Source organism: Littorina saxatilis, linkage group LG2, assembly GCF_037325665.1.
Source record: "Littorina saxatilis isolate snail1 linkage group LG2, US_GU_Lsax_2.0, whole genome shotgun sequence".
NCBI lineage: Eukaryota > Metazoa > Mollusca > Gastropoda > Littorinimorpha > Littorinidae > Littorina > Littorina saxatilis.
In genome coordinates, this window is record NC_090246.1 from 53,504,725 (window position 1) to 53,519,279 (window position 14,555).

A 14,555-nucleotide genomic window follows, 5' to 3' on the forward strand; every position below is an offset into this window, starting at 1 on the left:
GGATGCCTGCCCGCGAACTCACCTGACGGTGTGAAGGTGGTGCTGACGGCGGAATAGTCGGTGCCTCCATCCCCTGACACCTTACAGCTGTAGGCTAGAACATTGTTGATGTCTGCTGTCTGGGTCAGAGTATTAATGGACTGTGAGCTCTGGTCAGCGCCATCTATGTTCCACACGTACGTCTCCGTTGACAGGCCAGTAGACGCCGTCATGCAAGTCAAGGTGAAAGAAGACACGTCCGTCACGTCACCTGAAGGACTGCTGGTAATGCTGGGCGTTTGGGGTACAACTGCACACAAACCAAAACAGTTGTACGACATATTCTCTGGTTCATAGTTGTCACCCATCGTTGATTTTGTCTCTAATCTGGGTCACCTCTCCCGTTTAGTATCATGTGCGCGTATTATTACAAAATATATACAAAAAGTAGGTTTCCCCACGGAGGAGGATGTTTGTAGTTGTAGGGTAAGTTTCGCCTTTTTTGTATTGATTGCACCACTTGAAGTTGTAAAAAAAAATATATATATATTTCAGTGAATCCCTATTTGCAACTAAGTGTGATAACTTTCGTCTGACACAAACAAGAAATCATACCCAAAAAAATTACAAGCATGTTCTTAAGATAACTTGATAACCTCTAAATTGATATGAATTGCCATGACGTTTTATGGTAGGAACATATACAATTTGTTTAAAGTCAAGCTGGAACTTCACGACCTCTTTCACTCAAAACAAAGTAGGCAAACAGACGGCACGGCCAAATACAATGCCTGTGTACTCACCTGTGAGTGCCAAACTGGTGCTGCTGATGTCCGACGTCACAGCGTTGAAGACCACTTTACACGTGTACACTTTGCCGTCGTCACTCATGCTGACGGCCGGCGTGGTGTAAGTACTGCTGCTGGCGCCACTGACCGCGATTCCATCCGCGTACCACTCATAGGTGGCGCCAGACAGAGGTGACGAAGCCGAAGAGCACGTCAGAGTCGTCGTGTCTCCGTCCGTTAAACTGGAAGTGCCACTGACAGTCGGCGTCTGCGCTTTCACTGCCATGACAAACATATTTTACATTGCAAATGTACGCCAGCTGACATACCTCAGTCGGTAGTAAGTGTTTCCATTCCCAGCTTAAAGGCACAGTAAGCCTCCCGTAAACCATCACAGATACTGACAGGCTTTTACACTCAGTACAGACACCCTTCCATTTGAACGCTCACGGAACGGGAACATCGTAGGTGCCCTACGTAAAGAGCGAGCAATTTTCAAAGAATTAATTTTGCGGATTGTCTCCTCACACAATCGGACCGTGGTGCGTTTTGACGCTAGACCTAACTTTTAAAATCTAAATAATAAATTGACAGCTAGTTACACAAACATTCTTAAATCATAAAAGAATTCTTTTTTCATCAAGACAAGATCAGTACAATGCTATCCTTACGTACACAGAATGTCCTGACAAACATGGCGTAACTTCAATTTCATAATTGATCGAAACATATTCCATGTATGCTTGCAGAAAACTTTTACAGACTGACGAGGAGGAAATAATACATCATTTTGTTTTTAAATTAGCAGGTGCTCCCCTTCCCCTCATCCCCATTCCAGGAACGACACAATCATATCAGCCTTAGATCTTTCACACTCAAAACAATTACCACAATTTCTTTTCCTGTTTATACCAAGCATTCATCCTGCTTTGGCTCTTGGCCCTACATAAAGTTTCTGCCCGCGGACTCACCTGACGGTGTGAAGGTGGTGCTGACGGCGGAATAGTCGGTGCCTCCATCCCCTGACACCTTACAGCTGTAGGCTGGAACAGTGTTGATGTCTGCTGTCTGGGTCAGAGTATTGCTGGACTGTGAGCTCTGGTCAACGCCTCCTATGTTCCATACGTACGTCTCCGTTGACAGGCCAGTAGACGCCGTCACGCAAGTCAAAGTGAAAGAAGAAGCGTCCGTCACATCACCCGATGGACTGCTGGTGATGCTGGGCGTTTGGGGTACAACTGCACACAAATCAAAACCCACCTCATATTCACACCAACATACTCACATACGCGATACTCTCTCCAGCCGTCTTGAGGTCTCATCAAACATCGCCATCACAACACACATAACCGTCTACTACTTGCCTTCTTTAACCAAAACCCACCGACTACAAAGGAAATCAAACCGACATGGTTCTTTCCGCACATGAATGTCACCCTCTTCCAGTTTAAGCCAACATCAACACAAAACACAACACCAAATTATGCCAGTGTTTTCACACACTATCTAAAACGTCTTCGGGCACAGTGCCTAAAACACTAAAACCAACACTGCTTGAATACCAAATCTTCGTCCTTGCGATAAGACCCATGTAAAGGAAAACAAGGCCCAAGACTAGCCACTCGTACTCACCGGTCAGTGTCACACTGGTGCTGCTGATGTCCGACGTCACAGCGTTGAAGACCACTTTACACGTGTACACTTTGCCGTTGTCACTCATGCTGACGACCGGCGTGGTGTAAGTGCTGCTGCTGGCACCACTGACCGCGATTTCATCCGCGTACCACTCATAGCTGGCGCCAGACAGAGGTGACGAAGCCGAAGAGCACGTCAGAGTCGTCGTGTCTCCGTCCGTCAAACTGGAAGTGCCACTGACAGTCGGCGTCTGTGCCTTCACTGAAACCAGACAAAAAGTGCACTTCCTTCGTTAACTTACCGTTCTTATACGTGTCACTCTATTTTCAGACAACTGCTTTCTTATCAACAAAAATACGACTAACTATCTGCACTTCTTATGATGCCTCACCAAGTCCCACACGGATAACAACACCTCGCCCTCTTGCCTCTACTTCATACCTGGCTTGTACGTACGTTCTCCTTTCATAACCACAACAGTTGACACTTTCAAACGCCAAGCCTCATTTCTCAAACACTGTCTTTATCACAGCCAACACCAAGCAAGCTCAGGCTTTTGGCTCTACATGGGATGCCTGCCCATGCACTCACCTGACGGTGTGAAGGTGGTGCTGACGACGGAATAGTCGGTGCCTCCATCCCCTGACACCTTACAGCTGTAGGCTTGAACATTGTTGATGTCTGCTGTCTGGGTCAGAGTATTGCTGGACTGTGAGCTCTGGTCAGTGCCTCCAATGTTCCACACGTACGTCTCCGTTGACAGGCCAGTAGACGCCGTCACGCAAGTCAAGGTGAAAGAAGACGCATCCGTCACATCACCCGATGGACTGCTGGTGATGCTGGGCGTTTTGGGTACAACTGCACACAAATCAAAACCCACCTCATATTCACACCAACATACTCACATACACGATACTCTCTCCAGCCGTCTTGACGCCGCATCAAACATCGCCATCACAACACACATAACCGTCTACCACTTGCCTTCTTTAACCAAAACCCACCGACTACAAAGGAAATCAAACCGACATGGTTCTTTCCGCACACCAATGTCACCCTCTTCCAGTTTAAGCCAACATCAACACAAAACACAACACCAAATTATGCCAGTGTTTTCACACACTATCTAAAACGTCTTCGGGCACAGTGCCTAAAACACTAGAATCAACACTGCTTGAATACCACATCTTCGTCCTTGCCATAAGAGCCATGTAAAGGAAAACACGGCCCAAGACTAGCCACTCGTACTCACCGGTCAGTGTCACACTGGTGCTGCTGATGTCCGACGTCACAGCGTTGAAGACCACTTTACACGTGTACACTTTGCCGTCGTCACTCATGCTGACGACCGGCGTGGTGTAAGTGCTGCTGCTGGCACCACTGACCGCGACTTCATCCGCGTACCATTCATAGCTGGCACCAGACAGAGGTGACGAAGCCGAAGAGCACGTCAGAGTCGTCGTGTCTCCGTCCGTCAAACTGGAAGTGCCACTGACAGTCGGCGTCTGTGCCTTCACTGAAACCAGACAAAAAGTGCACTTCCTTCGTTAACTTACCGTTCTTATACGTGTCACTCTATTTTCAGACAACTGCTTTCTTATCAACAAAAATACGACTAACTGTATCTGCACGTTTTATGCTGCCTCGGCAAGTCCCACACGGATAACAACACCTCGCCCTCTAGCCTCTACTTCATACCTGGCTTGTACGTTCTCCTTTCATAACCACAACAGTTGACACTTTCAAACGCCAAGCCTCATTTCTCAAACACTGTCTTTATCACAGCCAACACCAAGCAAGCTCAGGCTCTTGGCTCTACATGGGATGCCTGCCCATGCACTCACCTGACGGTGTGAAGGTGGTGCTGACGGCAGAATAGTCGGTGCCTCCATCCCCTGACACCTTACAGCTGTAGGCTAGAACATTGTTGATGTCTGCTGTCTGGGTCAGAGTATTGCTGGACTGTGAGCTCTGGTCAGTGCCTCCAATGTTCCACACGTACGTCTCCGTTGACAGGCCAGTAGACGCCGTCACGCAAGTCAAGGTGAAAGAAGACGCATCCGTCACATCACCCGATGGACTGCTGGTGATGCTGGGCGTTTTGGGTACAACTGCACACAAATCAAAACCCACCTCATATTCACACCAACATACTCACATACACGATACTCTCTCCAGCCGTCTTGACGCCGCATCAAACATCGCCATCACAACACACATAACCGTCTACCACTTGCCTTCTTTAACCAAAACCCACCGACTACAAAGGAAATCAAACCGACATGGTTCTTTCCGCACACCAATGTCACCCTCTTCCAGTTTAAGCCAACATCAACACAAAACACAACACCAAATTATGCCAGTGTTTTCACACACTATCTAAAACGTCTTCGGGCACAGTGCCTAAAACACTAGAATCAACACTGCTTGAATACCACATCTTCGTCCTTGCCATAAGAGCCATGTAAAGGAAAACACGGCCCAAGACTAGCCACTCGTACTCACCGGTCAGTGTCACACTGGTGCTGCTGATGTCCGACGTCACAGCGTTGAAGACCACTTTACACGTGTACACTTTGCCGTTGTCACTCATGCTGACGACCGGCGTGGTGTAAGTGCTGCTGCTGGCACCATTGACCGCGATTTCATCCGCGTACCACTCATAGCTGGCGCCAGACAGAGGTGACGAAGCCGAAGAGCACGTCAGAGTCGTCGTGTCTCCGTCCGTCAAACTGGAAGTGCCACTGACAGTCGGCGTCTGTGCCTTCACTGAAACCAGACAAAAAGTGCACTTCCTTCGTTAACTTACCGTTCTTATACGTGTCACTCTATTTTCAGACAACTGCTTTCTTATCAACAACAAGAAGAGCAAACGCTCGATCGAGTCACTTTCGCAGTTCTGAATATTATATGAGGCATCAGATGGACAGGAAGAAATTGCTATACACAACACAATGAGTCACGTTCACATAAAATTTGAGCCCGGTCACTTTTATAGTTTCCGAGAAAAGCCCAACGTTAAGTTGTGTGTTGCCGAACAGAAAAGGCTAGTTATCTCCCTTGTTTTTCTGATAACGTTCGTAAAAGGCTACAGATGTAAATACTTTGATGTAAAGAATAATCCTACAAAGTTTCAATCACATCCGATGAACTTTGTCAAAGATATAAAATGTCTAATTTTTCCTTTGACGCTGACCTGTGACCTTGAAAAAGGTCAAAGGTCAACGAAACCATCGTTAAAGTGTAGAGGTCATTGGAGGTCACGACTAAACAAAATATGAGCCCGATCGCTTTGATAGTTTCCGAGAAAAGTCCAACGTTAAGGTGGTGTCTACGGACGGCCGGCCGGCCGGCCGGCCGGCCGGCCGGACAGACTAACACTGACCGATTACATAGAGTCACCTTTTCTCAAGTGACTCAAAAATACGACTAACTGTATCTGCACTTTTTATGCTGCCTCAGCAAGTCCCACACGGATAACAACACCTCGCCCTCTTGCCTCTACTTCATACCTGGCTTGTACGTTCTCCTTTCATAACCACAACAGTTGACACTTTCAAACGCCAAGCCTCATTTCTCAAACACTGTCTTTATCACAGCCGACACCAAGCAAGCTCAGGCTCTTGGCTCTACATGGGATGCCTGCCCATGCACTCACCTGACGGTGTGAAGGTGGTGCTGACGGCGGAATAGTCGGTGCCTCCATCCCCTGACACCTTACAGCTGTAGGCTTGAACATTGTTGATGTCTGCTGTCTGGGTCAGAGTATTGCTGGACTGTGAGCTCTGGTCAGTGCCTCCAATGTTCCACACGTACGTCTCCGTTGACAGGCCAGTAGACGCCGTCACGCAAGTCAAGGTGAAAGAAGACGCATCCGTCACATCACCCGATGGACTGCTGGTGATGCTGGGCGTTTTGGGTACAACTGCACACAAATCAAAACCCACCTCATATTCACACCAACATACTCACATACGCGATACTCTCTCCAGCCGTCTTGAGGCCGTATCAAACATCGCCATCACAACACACATAACCGTCTACCACTTGCCTTCTTTAACCAAAACCCACCGACTACAAAGGAAATCAAACCGGCATGGTTCTTTCCGCACACCAATGTCACCCTCTTCCAGTTTAAGCCAACATCAACACAAAACACAACACCAAATTATGCCAGTGTTTTCACACACTATCAAAAACGTTTTCGGGCACAGTGCCCAAAACACTCAAACCAACACTGCTTGAATACCACATCTTCGTCCTTGCCATAAGAGCCATATAAAGGAAAACACGGCCCAAGACTAGCCACTCGTACTCACCGGTCAGTGTCACACTGGTGCTGCTGATGTCCGACGTCACAGCGTTGAAGACCACTTTACACGTGTACACTTTGCCGTCGTCACTCATGCTGACGACCGGCGTGGTGTAAGTGCTGCTGCTGGCACCACTGACCGCGATTCCATTCGCGTACCACTCATAGCTGGCCCCAGACAGAGGTGACGAAGCCGAAGAGCACGTCAGAGTCGTCGTGTCTCCGTCCGTCAAACTGGAAGTGCCACTGACAGTCGGCGTCTGTGCCTTCACTGAAACCAGACAAAAAGTGCACTTCCTTCGTTAACTTACCGTTCTTATACGTGTCACTCTATTTTCAGACAACTGCTTTCTTATCAACAAAAATACGACTAACTGTATCTGCACTTTTTATGCTGCCTCGGCAAGTCCCACACGGATAACAACACCTCGCCCTCTTGCCTCTACTTCATACCTGGCTTGTACGTTCTCCTTTCATAACCACAACAGTTGACACTTTCAAACGCCAAGCCTCATTTCTCAAACACTGTCTTTATCACAGCCAACACCAAGCAAGCTCAGGCTCTTGGCTCTACATGGGATGCCTGCCCATGCACTCACCTGACGGTGTGAAGGTGGTGCTGACGGCGGAATAGTCGGTGCCTCCATCCCCTGACACCTTACAGCTGTAGGCTTGAACATTGTTGATGTCTGCTGTCTGGGTCAGAGTATTGCTGGACTGTGAGCTCTGGTCAGTGCCTCCAATGTTCCACACGTACGTCTCCGTTGACAGGCCAGTAGACGCCGTCACGCAAGTCAAGGTGAAAGAAGACGCATCCGTCACATCACCCGATGGACTGCTGGTGATGCTGGGCGTTTGGGGTACAACTGCACACAAATCAAAACCCACCTCATATTCACACCAACATACTCACATACGCGATACTCTCTCCAGCCGTCTTGAGGTCTCATCAAACATCGCCATCACAACACACATAACCGTCTACTACTTGCCTTCTTTAACCAAAACCCACCGACTACAAAGGAAATCAAACCGACATGGTTCTTTCCGCACATGAATGTCACCCTCTTCCAGTTTAAGCCAACATCAACACAAAACACAACACCAAATTATGCCAGTGTTTTCACACACTATCTAAAACGTCTTCGGGCACAGTGCCTAAAACACTAGAATCAACACTGCTTGAATACCACATCTTCGTCCTTGCCATAAGAGCCATGTAAAGGAAAACACGGCCCAAGACTAGCCACTCGTACTCACCGGTCAGTGTCACACTGGTGCTGCTGATGTCCGACGTCACAGCGTTGAAGACCACTTTACACGTGTACACTTTGCCGTTGTCACTCATGCTGACGACCGGCGTGGTGTAAGTGCTGCTGCTGGCACCACTGACCGCGACTTCATCCGCGTACCATTCATAGCTGGCACCAGACAGAGGTGACGAAGCCGAAGAGCACGTCAGAGTCGTCGTGTCTCCGTCCGTCAAACTGGAAGTGCCACTGACAGTCGGCGTCTGTGCCTTCACTGAAACCAGACAAAAAGTGCACTTCCTTCGTTAACTTACCGTTCTTATACGTGTCACTCTATTTTCAGACAACTGCTTTCTTATCAACAAAAATACGACTAACTGTATCTGCACTTTTTATGCTGCCTCGGCAAGTCCCACACGGATAACAACACCTCGCCCTCTTGCCTCTACTTCATACCTGGCTTGTACGTTCTCCTTTCATAACCACAACAGTTGACACTTTCAAACGCCAAGCCTCATTTCTCAAACACTGTCTTTATCACAGCCAACACCAAGCAAGCTCAGGCTCTTGGCTCTACATGGGATGCCTGCCCATGGACTCACCTGACGGTGTGAAGGTGGTGCTGACGGCGGAATAGTCGGTGCCTCCATCCCCTGACACCTTACAGCTGTAGGCTTGAACATTGTTGATGCCTGCTGTCTGGGTCAGAGTATTGCTGGACTGTGAGCTCTGGTCAGTGCCTCCAATGTTCCACACGTACGTCTCCGTTGACAGGCCAGTCGACGCCGTCACGCAAGTCAAGGTGAAAGAAGACGCATCCGTCACATCACCCGATGGACTGCTGGTGATGCTGGGCGTTTGGGGTACAACTGCACACAAATCAAAACCCACCTCATATTCACACCAACATACTCACATACGCGATACTCTCTCCAGCCGTCTTGAGGCCGTATCAAACATCGCCATCACAACACACATAACCGTCTACCACTTGCCTTCTTTAACCAAAACCCACCGACTACAAAGGAAATCAAACCGACATGGTTCTTTCCGCACACCAATGTCACCCTCTTCCAGTTTAAGCCAACATCAACACAAAACACAACACCAAATTATGCCAGTGTTTTCACAAACTATCTAAAACGTCTTCGGGCACAGTGCCTAAAACACCAAAAACCAACACTGTTTGAATACCACATCTTCGTCCTTGCCATAAGAGCCATGTAAAGGAAAACACGGACCAAGACTAGCCACTCGTACTCACCGGTCAGTGTCACACTGGTGCTGCTGATGTCCGACGTCACAGCGTTGAAGACCACTTTACACGTGTACACTTTGCCGTCGTCACTCATGCTGACGACCGGCGTGGTGTAAGTGCTGCTGCTGGCACCACTGACCGCGATTCCATTCGCGTACCACTCATAGCTGGCCCCAGACAGAGGTGACGAAGCCGAAGAGCACGTCAGAGTCGTCGTGTCTCCGTCCGTCAAACTGGAAGTGCCACTGACAGTCGGCGTCTGTGCCTTCACTGAAACCAGACAAAAAGTGCACTTCCTTCGTTAACTTACCGTTCTTATACGTGTCACTCTATTTTTAGACAACTGCTTTCTTATCAACAAAAATACGACTAACTGTATCTGCACTTTTTATGCTGCCTCGGCAAGTCCCACACGGATAACAACACCTCGCCCTCTTGCCTCTACTTCATACCTGGCTTGTACGTTCTCCTTTCATAACCACAACAGTTGACACTTTCAAACGCCAAGCCTCATTTCTCAAACACTGTCTTTATCACAGCCAACACCAAGCAAGCTCAGGCTCTTGGCTCTACATGGGATGCCTGCCCATGGACTCACCTGACGGTGTGAAGGTGGTGCTGACGGCGGAATAGTCGGTGCCTCCATCCCCTGACACCTTACAGCTGTAGGCTTGAACATTGTTGATGCCTGCTGTCTGGGTCAGAGTATTGCTGGACTGTGAGCTCTGGTCAGTGCCTCCAATGTTCCACACGTACGTCTCCGTTGACAGGCCAGTCGACGCCGTCACGCAAGTCAAGGTGAAAGAAGACGCATCCGTCACATCACCCGATGGACTGCTGGTGATGCTGGGCGTTTGGGGTACAACTGCACACAAATCAAAACCCACCTCATATTCACACCAACATACTCACATACGCGATACTCTCTCCAGCCGTCTTGAGGCCGTATCAAACATCGCCATCACAACACACATAACCGTCTACCACTTGCCTTCTTTAACCAAAGCCCACCGACTACAAAGGAAATCAAACCGACATGGTTCTTTCCGCACACCAATGTCACCCTCTTCCAGTTTAAGCCAACATCAACACAAAACACAACACCAAATTATGCCAGTGTTTTCACACACTATCTAAAACGTCTTCGGGCACAGTGCCTAAAACACTAAAACCAACACTGTTTGAATACCACATCTTCGTCCTTGCCATAAGAGCCATATAAAGGAAAACACGGCCCAAGACTAGCCACTCGTACTCACCGGTCAGTGTCACACTGGTGCTGCTGATGTCCGACGTCACAGCGTTGAAGACCACTTTACACGTGTACACTTTGCCGTCGTCACTCATGCTGAAGACCGGCGTGGTGTAAGTGCTGCTGCTGGCACCACTGACCGCGATTCCATCCGCGTACCACTCATAGCTGGCGCCAGACAGAGATGACGAAGCCGAAGAGCACGTCAGAGTCGTCGTGTCTCCGTCCGTCAAACTGGAAGTGCCACTGACAGTCGGCGTCTGTGCCTTCACTGAAACCAGACAAAAAGTGCACTTCCTTCGTTAACTTACCGTTCTTATACGTGTCACTCTATTTTTAGACAACTGCTTTCTTATCAACAAAAATACGACTAACTGTATCTGCACTTTTTATGCTGCCTCGGCAAGTCCCACACGGATAACAACACCTCGCCCTCTTGCCTCTACTTCATACCTGGCTTGTACGTTCTCCTTTCATAACCACAACAGTTGACACTTTCAAACGCCAAGCCTCATTTCTCAAACACTGTCTTTATCACAGCCAACACCAAGCAAGCTCAGGCTCTTGGCTCTACATGGGATGCCTGCCCATGGACTCACCTGACGGTGTGAAGGTGGTGCTGACGGCGGAATAGTCGGTGCCTCCATCCCCTGACACCTTACAGCTGTAGGCTTGAACATTGTTGATGCCTGCTGTCTGGGTCAGAGTATTGCTGGACTGTGAGCTCTGGTCAGTGCCTCCAATGTTCCACACGTACGTCTCCGTTGACAGGCCAGTCGACGCCGTCACGCAAGTCAAGGTGAAAGAAGACGCATCCGTCACATCACCCGATGGACTGCTGGTGATGCTGGGCGTTTGGGGTACAACTGCACACAAATCAAAACCCACCTCATATTCACACCAACATACTCACATACGCGATACTCTCTCCAGCCGTCTTGAGGCCGTATCAAACATCGCCATCACAACACACATAACCGTCTACCACTTGCCTTCTTTAACCAAAACCCACCGACTACAAAGGAAATCAAACCGACATGGTTCTTTCCGCACACCAATGTCACCCTCTTCCAGTTTAAGCCAACATCAACACAAAACACAACACCAAATTATGCCAGTGTTTTCACAAACTATCTAAAACGTCTTCGGGCACAGTGCCTAAAACACCAAAAACCAACACTGTTTGAATACCACATCTTCGTCCTTGCCATAAGAGCCATGTAAAGGAAAACACGGACCAAGACTAGCCACTCGTACTCACCGGTCAGTGTCACACTGGTGCTGCTGATGTCCGACGTCACAGCGTTGAAGACCACTTTACACGTGTACACTTTGCCGTCGTCACTCATGCTGACGACCGGCGTGGTGTAAGTGCTGCTGCTGGCACCACTGACCGCGATTCCATTCGCGTACCACTCATAGCTGGCCCCAGACAGAGGTGACGAAGCCGAAGAGCACGTCAGAGTCGTCGTGTCTCCGTCCGTCAAACTGGAAGTGCCACTGACAGTCGGCGTCTGTGCCTTCACTGAAACCAGACAAAAAGTGCACTTCCTTCGTTAACTTACCGTTCTTATACGTGTCACTCTATTTTTAGACAACTGCTTTCTTATCAACAAAAATACGACTAACTGTATCTGCACTTTTTATGCTGCCTCGGCAAGTCCCACACGGATAACAACACCTCGCCCTCTTGCCTCTACTTCATACCTGGCTTGTACGTTCTCCTTTCATAACCACAACAGTTGACACTTTCAAACGCCAAGCCTCATTTCTCAAACACTGTCTTTATCACAGCCAACACCAAGCAAGCTCAGGCTCTTGGCTCTACATGGGATGCCTGCCCATGGACTCACCTGACGGTGTGAAGGTGGTGCTGACGGCGGAATAGTCGGTGCCTCCATCCCCTGACACCTTACAGCTGTAGGCTTGAACATTGTTGATGCCTGCTGTCTGGGTCAGAGTATTGCTGGACTGTGAGCTCTGGTCAGTGCCTCCAATGTTCCACACGTACGTCTCCGTTGACAGGCCAGTCGACGCCGTCACGCAAGTCAAGGTGAAAGAAGACGCATCCGTCACATCACCCGATGGACTGCTGGTGATGCTGGGCGTTTGGGGTACAACTGCACACAAATCAAAACCCACCTCATATTCACACCAACATACTCACATACGCGATACTCTCTCCAGCCGTCTTGAGGCCGTATCAAACATCGCCATCACAACACACATAACCGTCTACCACTTGCCTTCTTAAACCAAAGCCCACCGACTACAAAGGAAATCAAACCGACATGGTTCTTTCCGCACACCAATGTCACCCTCTTCCAGTTTAAGCCAACATCAACACAAAACACAACACCAAATTATGCCAGTGTTTTCACACACTATCTAAAACGTCTTCGGGCACAGTGCCTAAAACACTAAAACCAACACTGTTTGAATACCACATCTTCGTCCTTGCCATAAGAGCCATGTAAAGGAAAACACGGACCAAGACTAGCCACTCGTACTCACCGGTCAGTGTCACACTGGTGCTGCTGATGTCCGACGTCACAGCGTTGAAGACCACTTTACACGTGTACACTTTGCCGTCGTCACTCATGCTGAAGACCGGCGTGGTGTAAGTGCTGCTGCTGGCACCACTGACCGCGATTCCATTCGCGTACCACTCATAGCTGGCGCCAGACAGAGGTGACGAAGCCGAAGAGCACGTCAGAGTCGTCGTGTCTCCGTCCGTCAAACTGGAAGTGCCACTGACAGTCGGCGTCTGTGCCTTCACTGAAACCAGACAAAAAGTGCACTTCCTTCGTTAACTTACCGTTCTTATACGTGTCACTCTATTTTTAGACAACTGCTTTCTTATCAACAAAAATACGACTAACTGTATCTGCACTTTTTATGCTGCCTCGGCAAGTCCCACACGGATAACAACACCTCGCCCTCTTGCCTCTACTTCATACCTGGCTTGTACGTTCTCCTTTCATAACCACAACAGTTGACACTTTCAAACGCCAAGCCTCATTTCTCAAACACTGTCTTTATCACAGCCAACACCAAGCAAGCTCAGGCTCTTGGCTCTACATGGGATGCCTGCCCATGGACTCACCTGACGGTGTGAAGGTGGTGCTGACGGCGGAATAGTCGGTGCCTCCATCCCCTGACACCTTACAGCTGTAGGCTTGAACATTGTTGATGCCTGCTGTCTGGGTCAGAGTATTGCTGGACTGTGAGCTCTGGTCAGTGCCTCCAATGTTCCACACGTACGTCTCCGTTGACAGGCCAGTCGACGCCGTCACGCAAGTCAAGGTGAAAGAAGACGCATCCGTCACATCACCCGATGGACTGCTGGTGATGCTGGGCGTTTGGGGTACAACTGCACACAAATCAAAACCCACCTCATATTCACACCAACATACTCACATACGCGATACTCTCTCCAGCCGTCTTGAGGCCGTATCAAACATCGCCATCACAACACACATAACCGTCTACCACTTGCCTTCTTTAACCAAAACCCACCGACTACAAAGGAAATCAAACCGACATGGTTCTTTCCGCACACCAATGTCACCCTCTTCCAGTTTAAGCCAACATCAACACAAAACACAACACCAAATTATGCCAGTGTTTTCACAAACTATCTAAAACGTCTTCGGGCACAGTGCCTAAAACACCAAAAACCAACACTGTTTGAATACCACATCTTCGTCCTTGCCATAGGAGCCATGTAAAGGAAAACACGGACCAAGACTAGCCACTCGTACTCACCGGTCAGTGTCACACTGGTGCTGCTGATGTCCGACGTCACAGCGTTGAAGACCACTTTACACGTGTACACTTTGCCGTCGTCACTCATGCTGACGACCGGCGTGGTGTAAGTGCTGCTGCTGGCACCACTGACCGCGATTCCATTCGCGTACCACTCATAGCTGGCCCCAGACAGAGGTGACGAAGCCGAAGAGCACGTCAGAGTCGTCGTGTCTCCGTCCGTCAAACTGGAAGTGCCACTGACAGTCGGCGTCTGTGCCTTCACTGAAACCAGACAAAAAGTGCACTTCCTTCGTTAACTTACCGTTCTTAT

The 14,555-nt window shown here is 49.0% G+C and overlaps 1 protein-coding gene across 1 annotated transcript in view; it reads right to left on the minus strand.

The window, feature by feature from the left end:
• Nucleotides 1-14,555, minus strand: part of LOC138953416 (serine-rich adhesin for platelets-like) — a 41,705-nt gene that overhangs the window by 5,520 nt on the left and 21,630 nt on the right. The window contains exons 36-57 of the mRNA XM_070325222.1: nucleotides 14,243-14,506; nucleotides 13,581-13,847; nucleotides 12,989-13,252; nucleotides 12,328-12,594; nucleotides 11,736-11,999; nucleotides 11,074-11,340; nucleotides 10,482-10,745; nucleotides 9,821-10,087; nucleotides 9,229-9,492; nucleotides 8,567-8,833; nucleotides 7,975-8,238; nucleotides 7,314-7,580; nucleotides 6,722-6,985; nucleotides 6,061-6,327; nucleotides 4,908-5,171; nucleotides 4,247-4,513; nucleotides 3,655-3,918; nucleotides 2,994-3,260; nucleotides 2,400-2,663; nucleotides 1,739-2,005; nucleotides 783-1,046; nucleotides 23-289 (exon numbers count right to left, since the gene is read on the minus strand). Coding sequence (XP_070181323.1) covers nucleotides 23-289; nucleotides 783-1,046; nucleotides 1,739-2,005; nucleotides 2,400-2,663; nucleotides 2,994-3,260; nucleotides 3,655-3,918; nucleotides 4,247-4,513; nucleotides 4,908-5,171; nucleotides 6,061-6,327; nucleotides 6,722-6,985; nucleotides 7,314-7,580; nucleotides 7,975-8,238; nucleotides 8,567-8,833; nucleotides 9,229-9,492; nucleotides 9,821-10,087; nucleotides 10,482-10,745; nucleotides 11,074-11,340; nucleotides 11,736-11,999; nucleotides 12,328-12,594; nucleotides 12,989-13,252; nucleotides 13,581-13,847; nucleotides 14,243-14,506 — 5,841 coding nt within the window. The remainder of the gene's footprint in view (nucleotides 1-22; nucleotides 290-782; nucleotides 1,047-1,738; nucleotides 2,006-2,399; nucleotides 2,664-2,993; nucleotides 3,261-3,654; nucleotides 3,919-4,246; nucleotides 4,514-4,907; nucleotides 5,172-6,060; nucleotides 6,328-6,721; nucleotides 6,986-7,313; nucleotides 7,581-7,974; nucleotides 8,239-8,566; nucleotides 8,834-9,228; nucleotides 9,493-9,820; nucleotides 10,088-10,481; nucleotides 10,746-11,073; nucleotides 11,341-11,735; nucleotides 12,000-12,327; nucleotides 12,595-12,988; nucleotides 13,253-13,580; nucleotides 13,848-14,242; nucleotides 14,507-14,555) is intronic.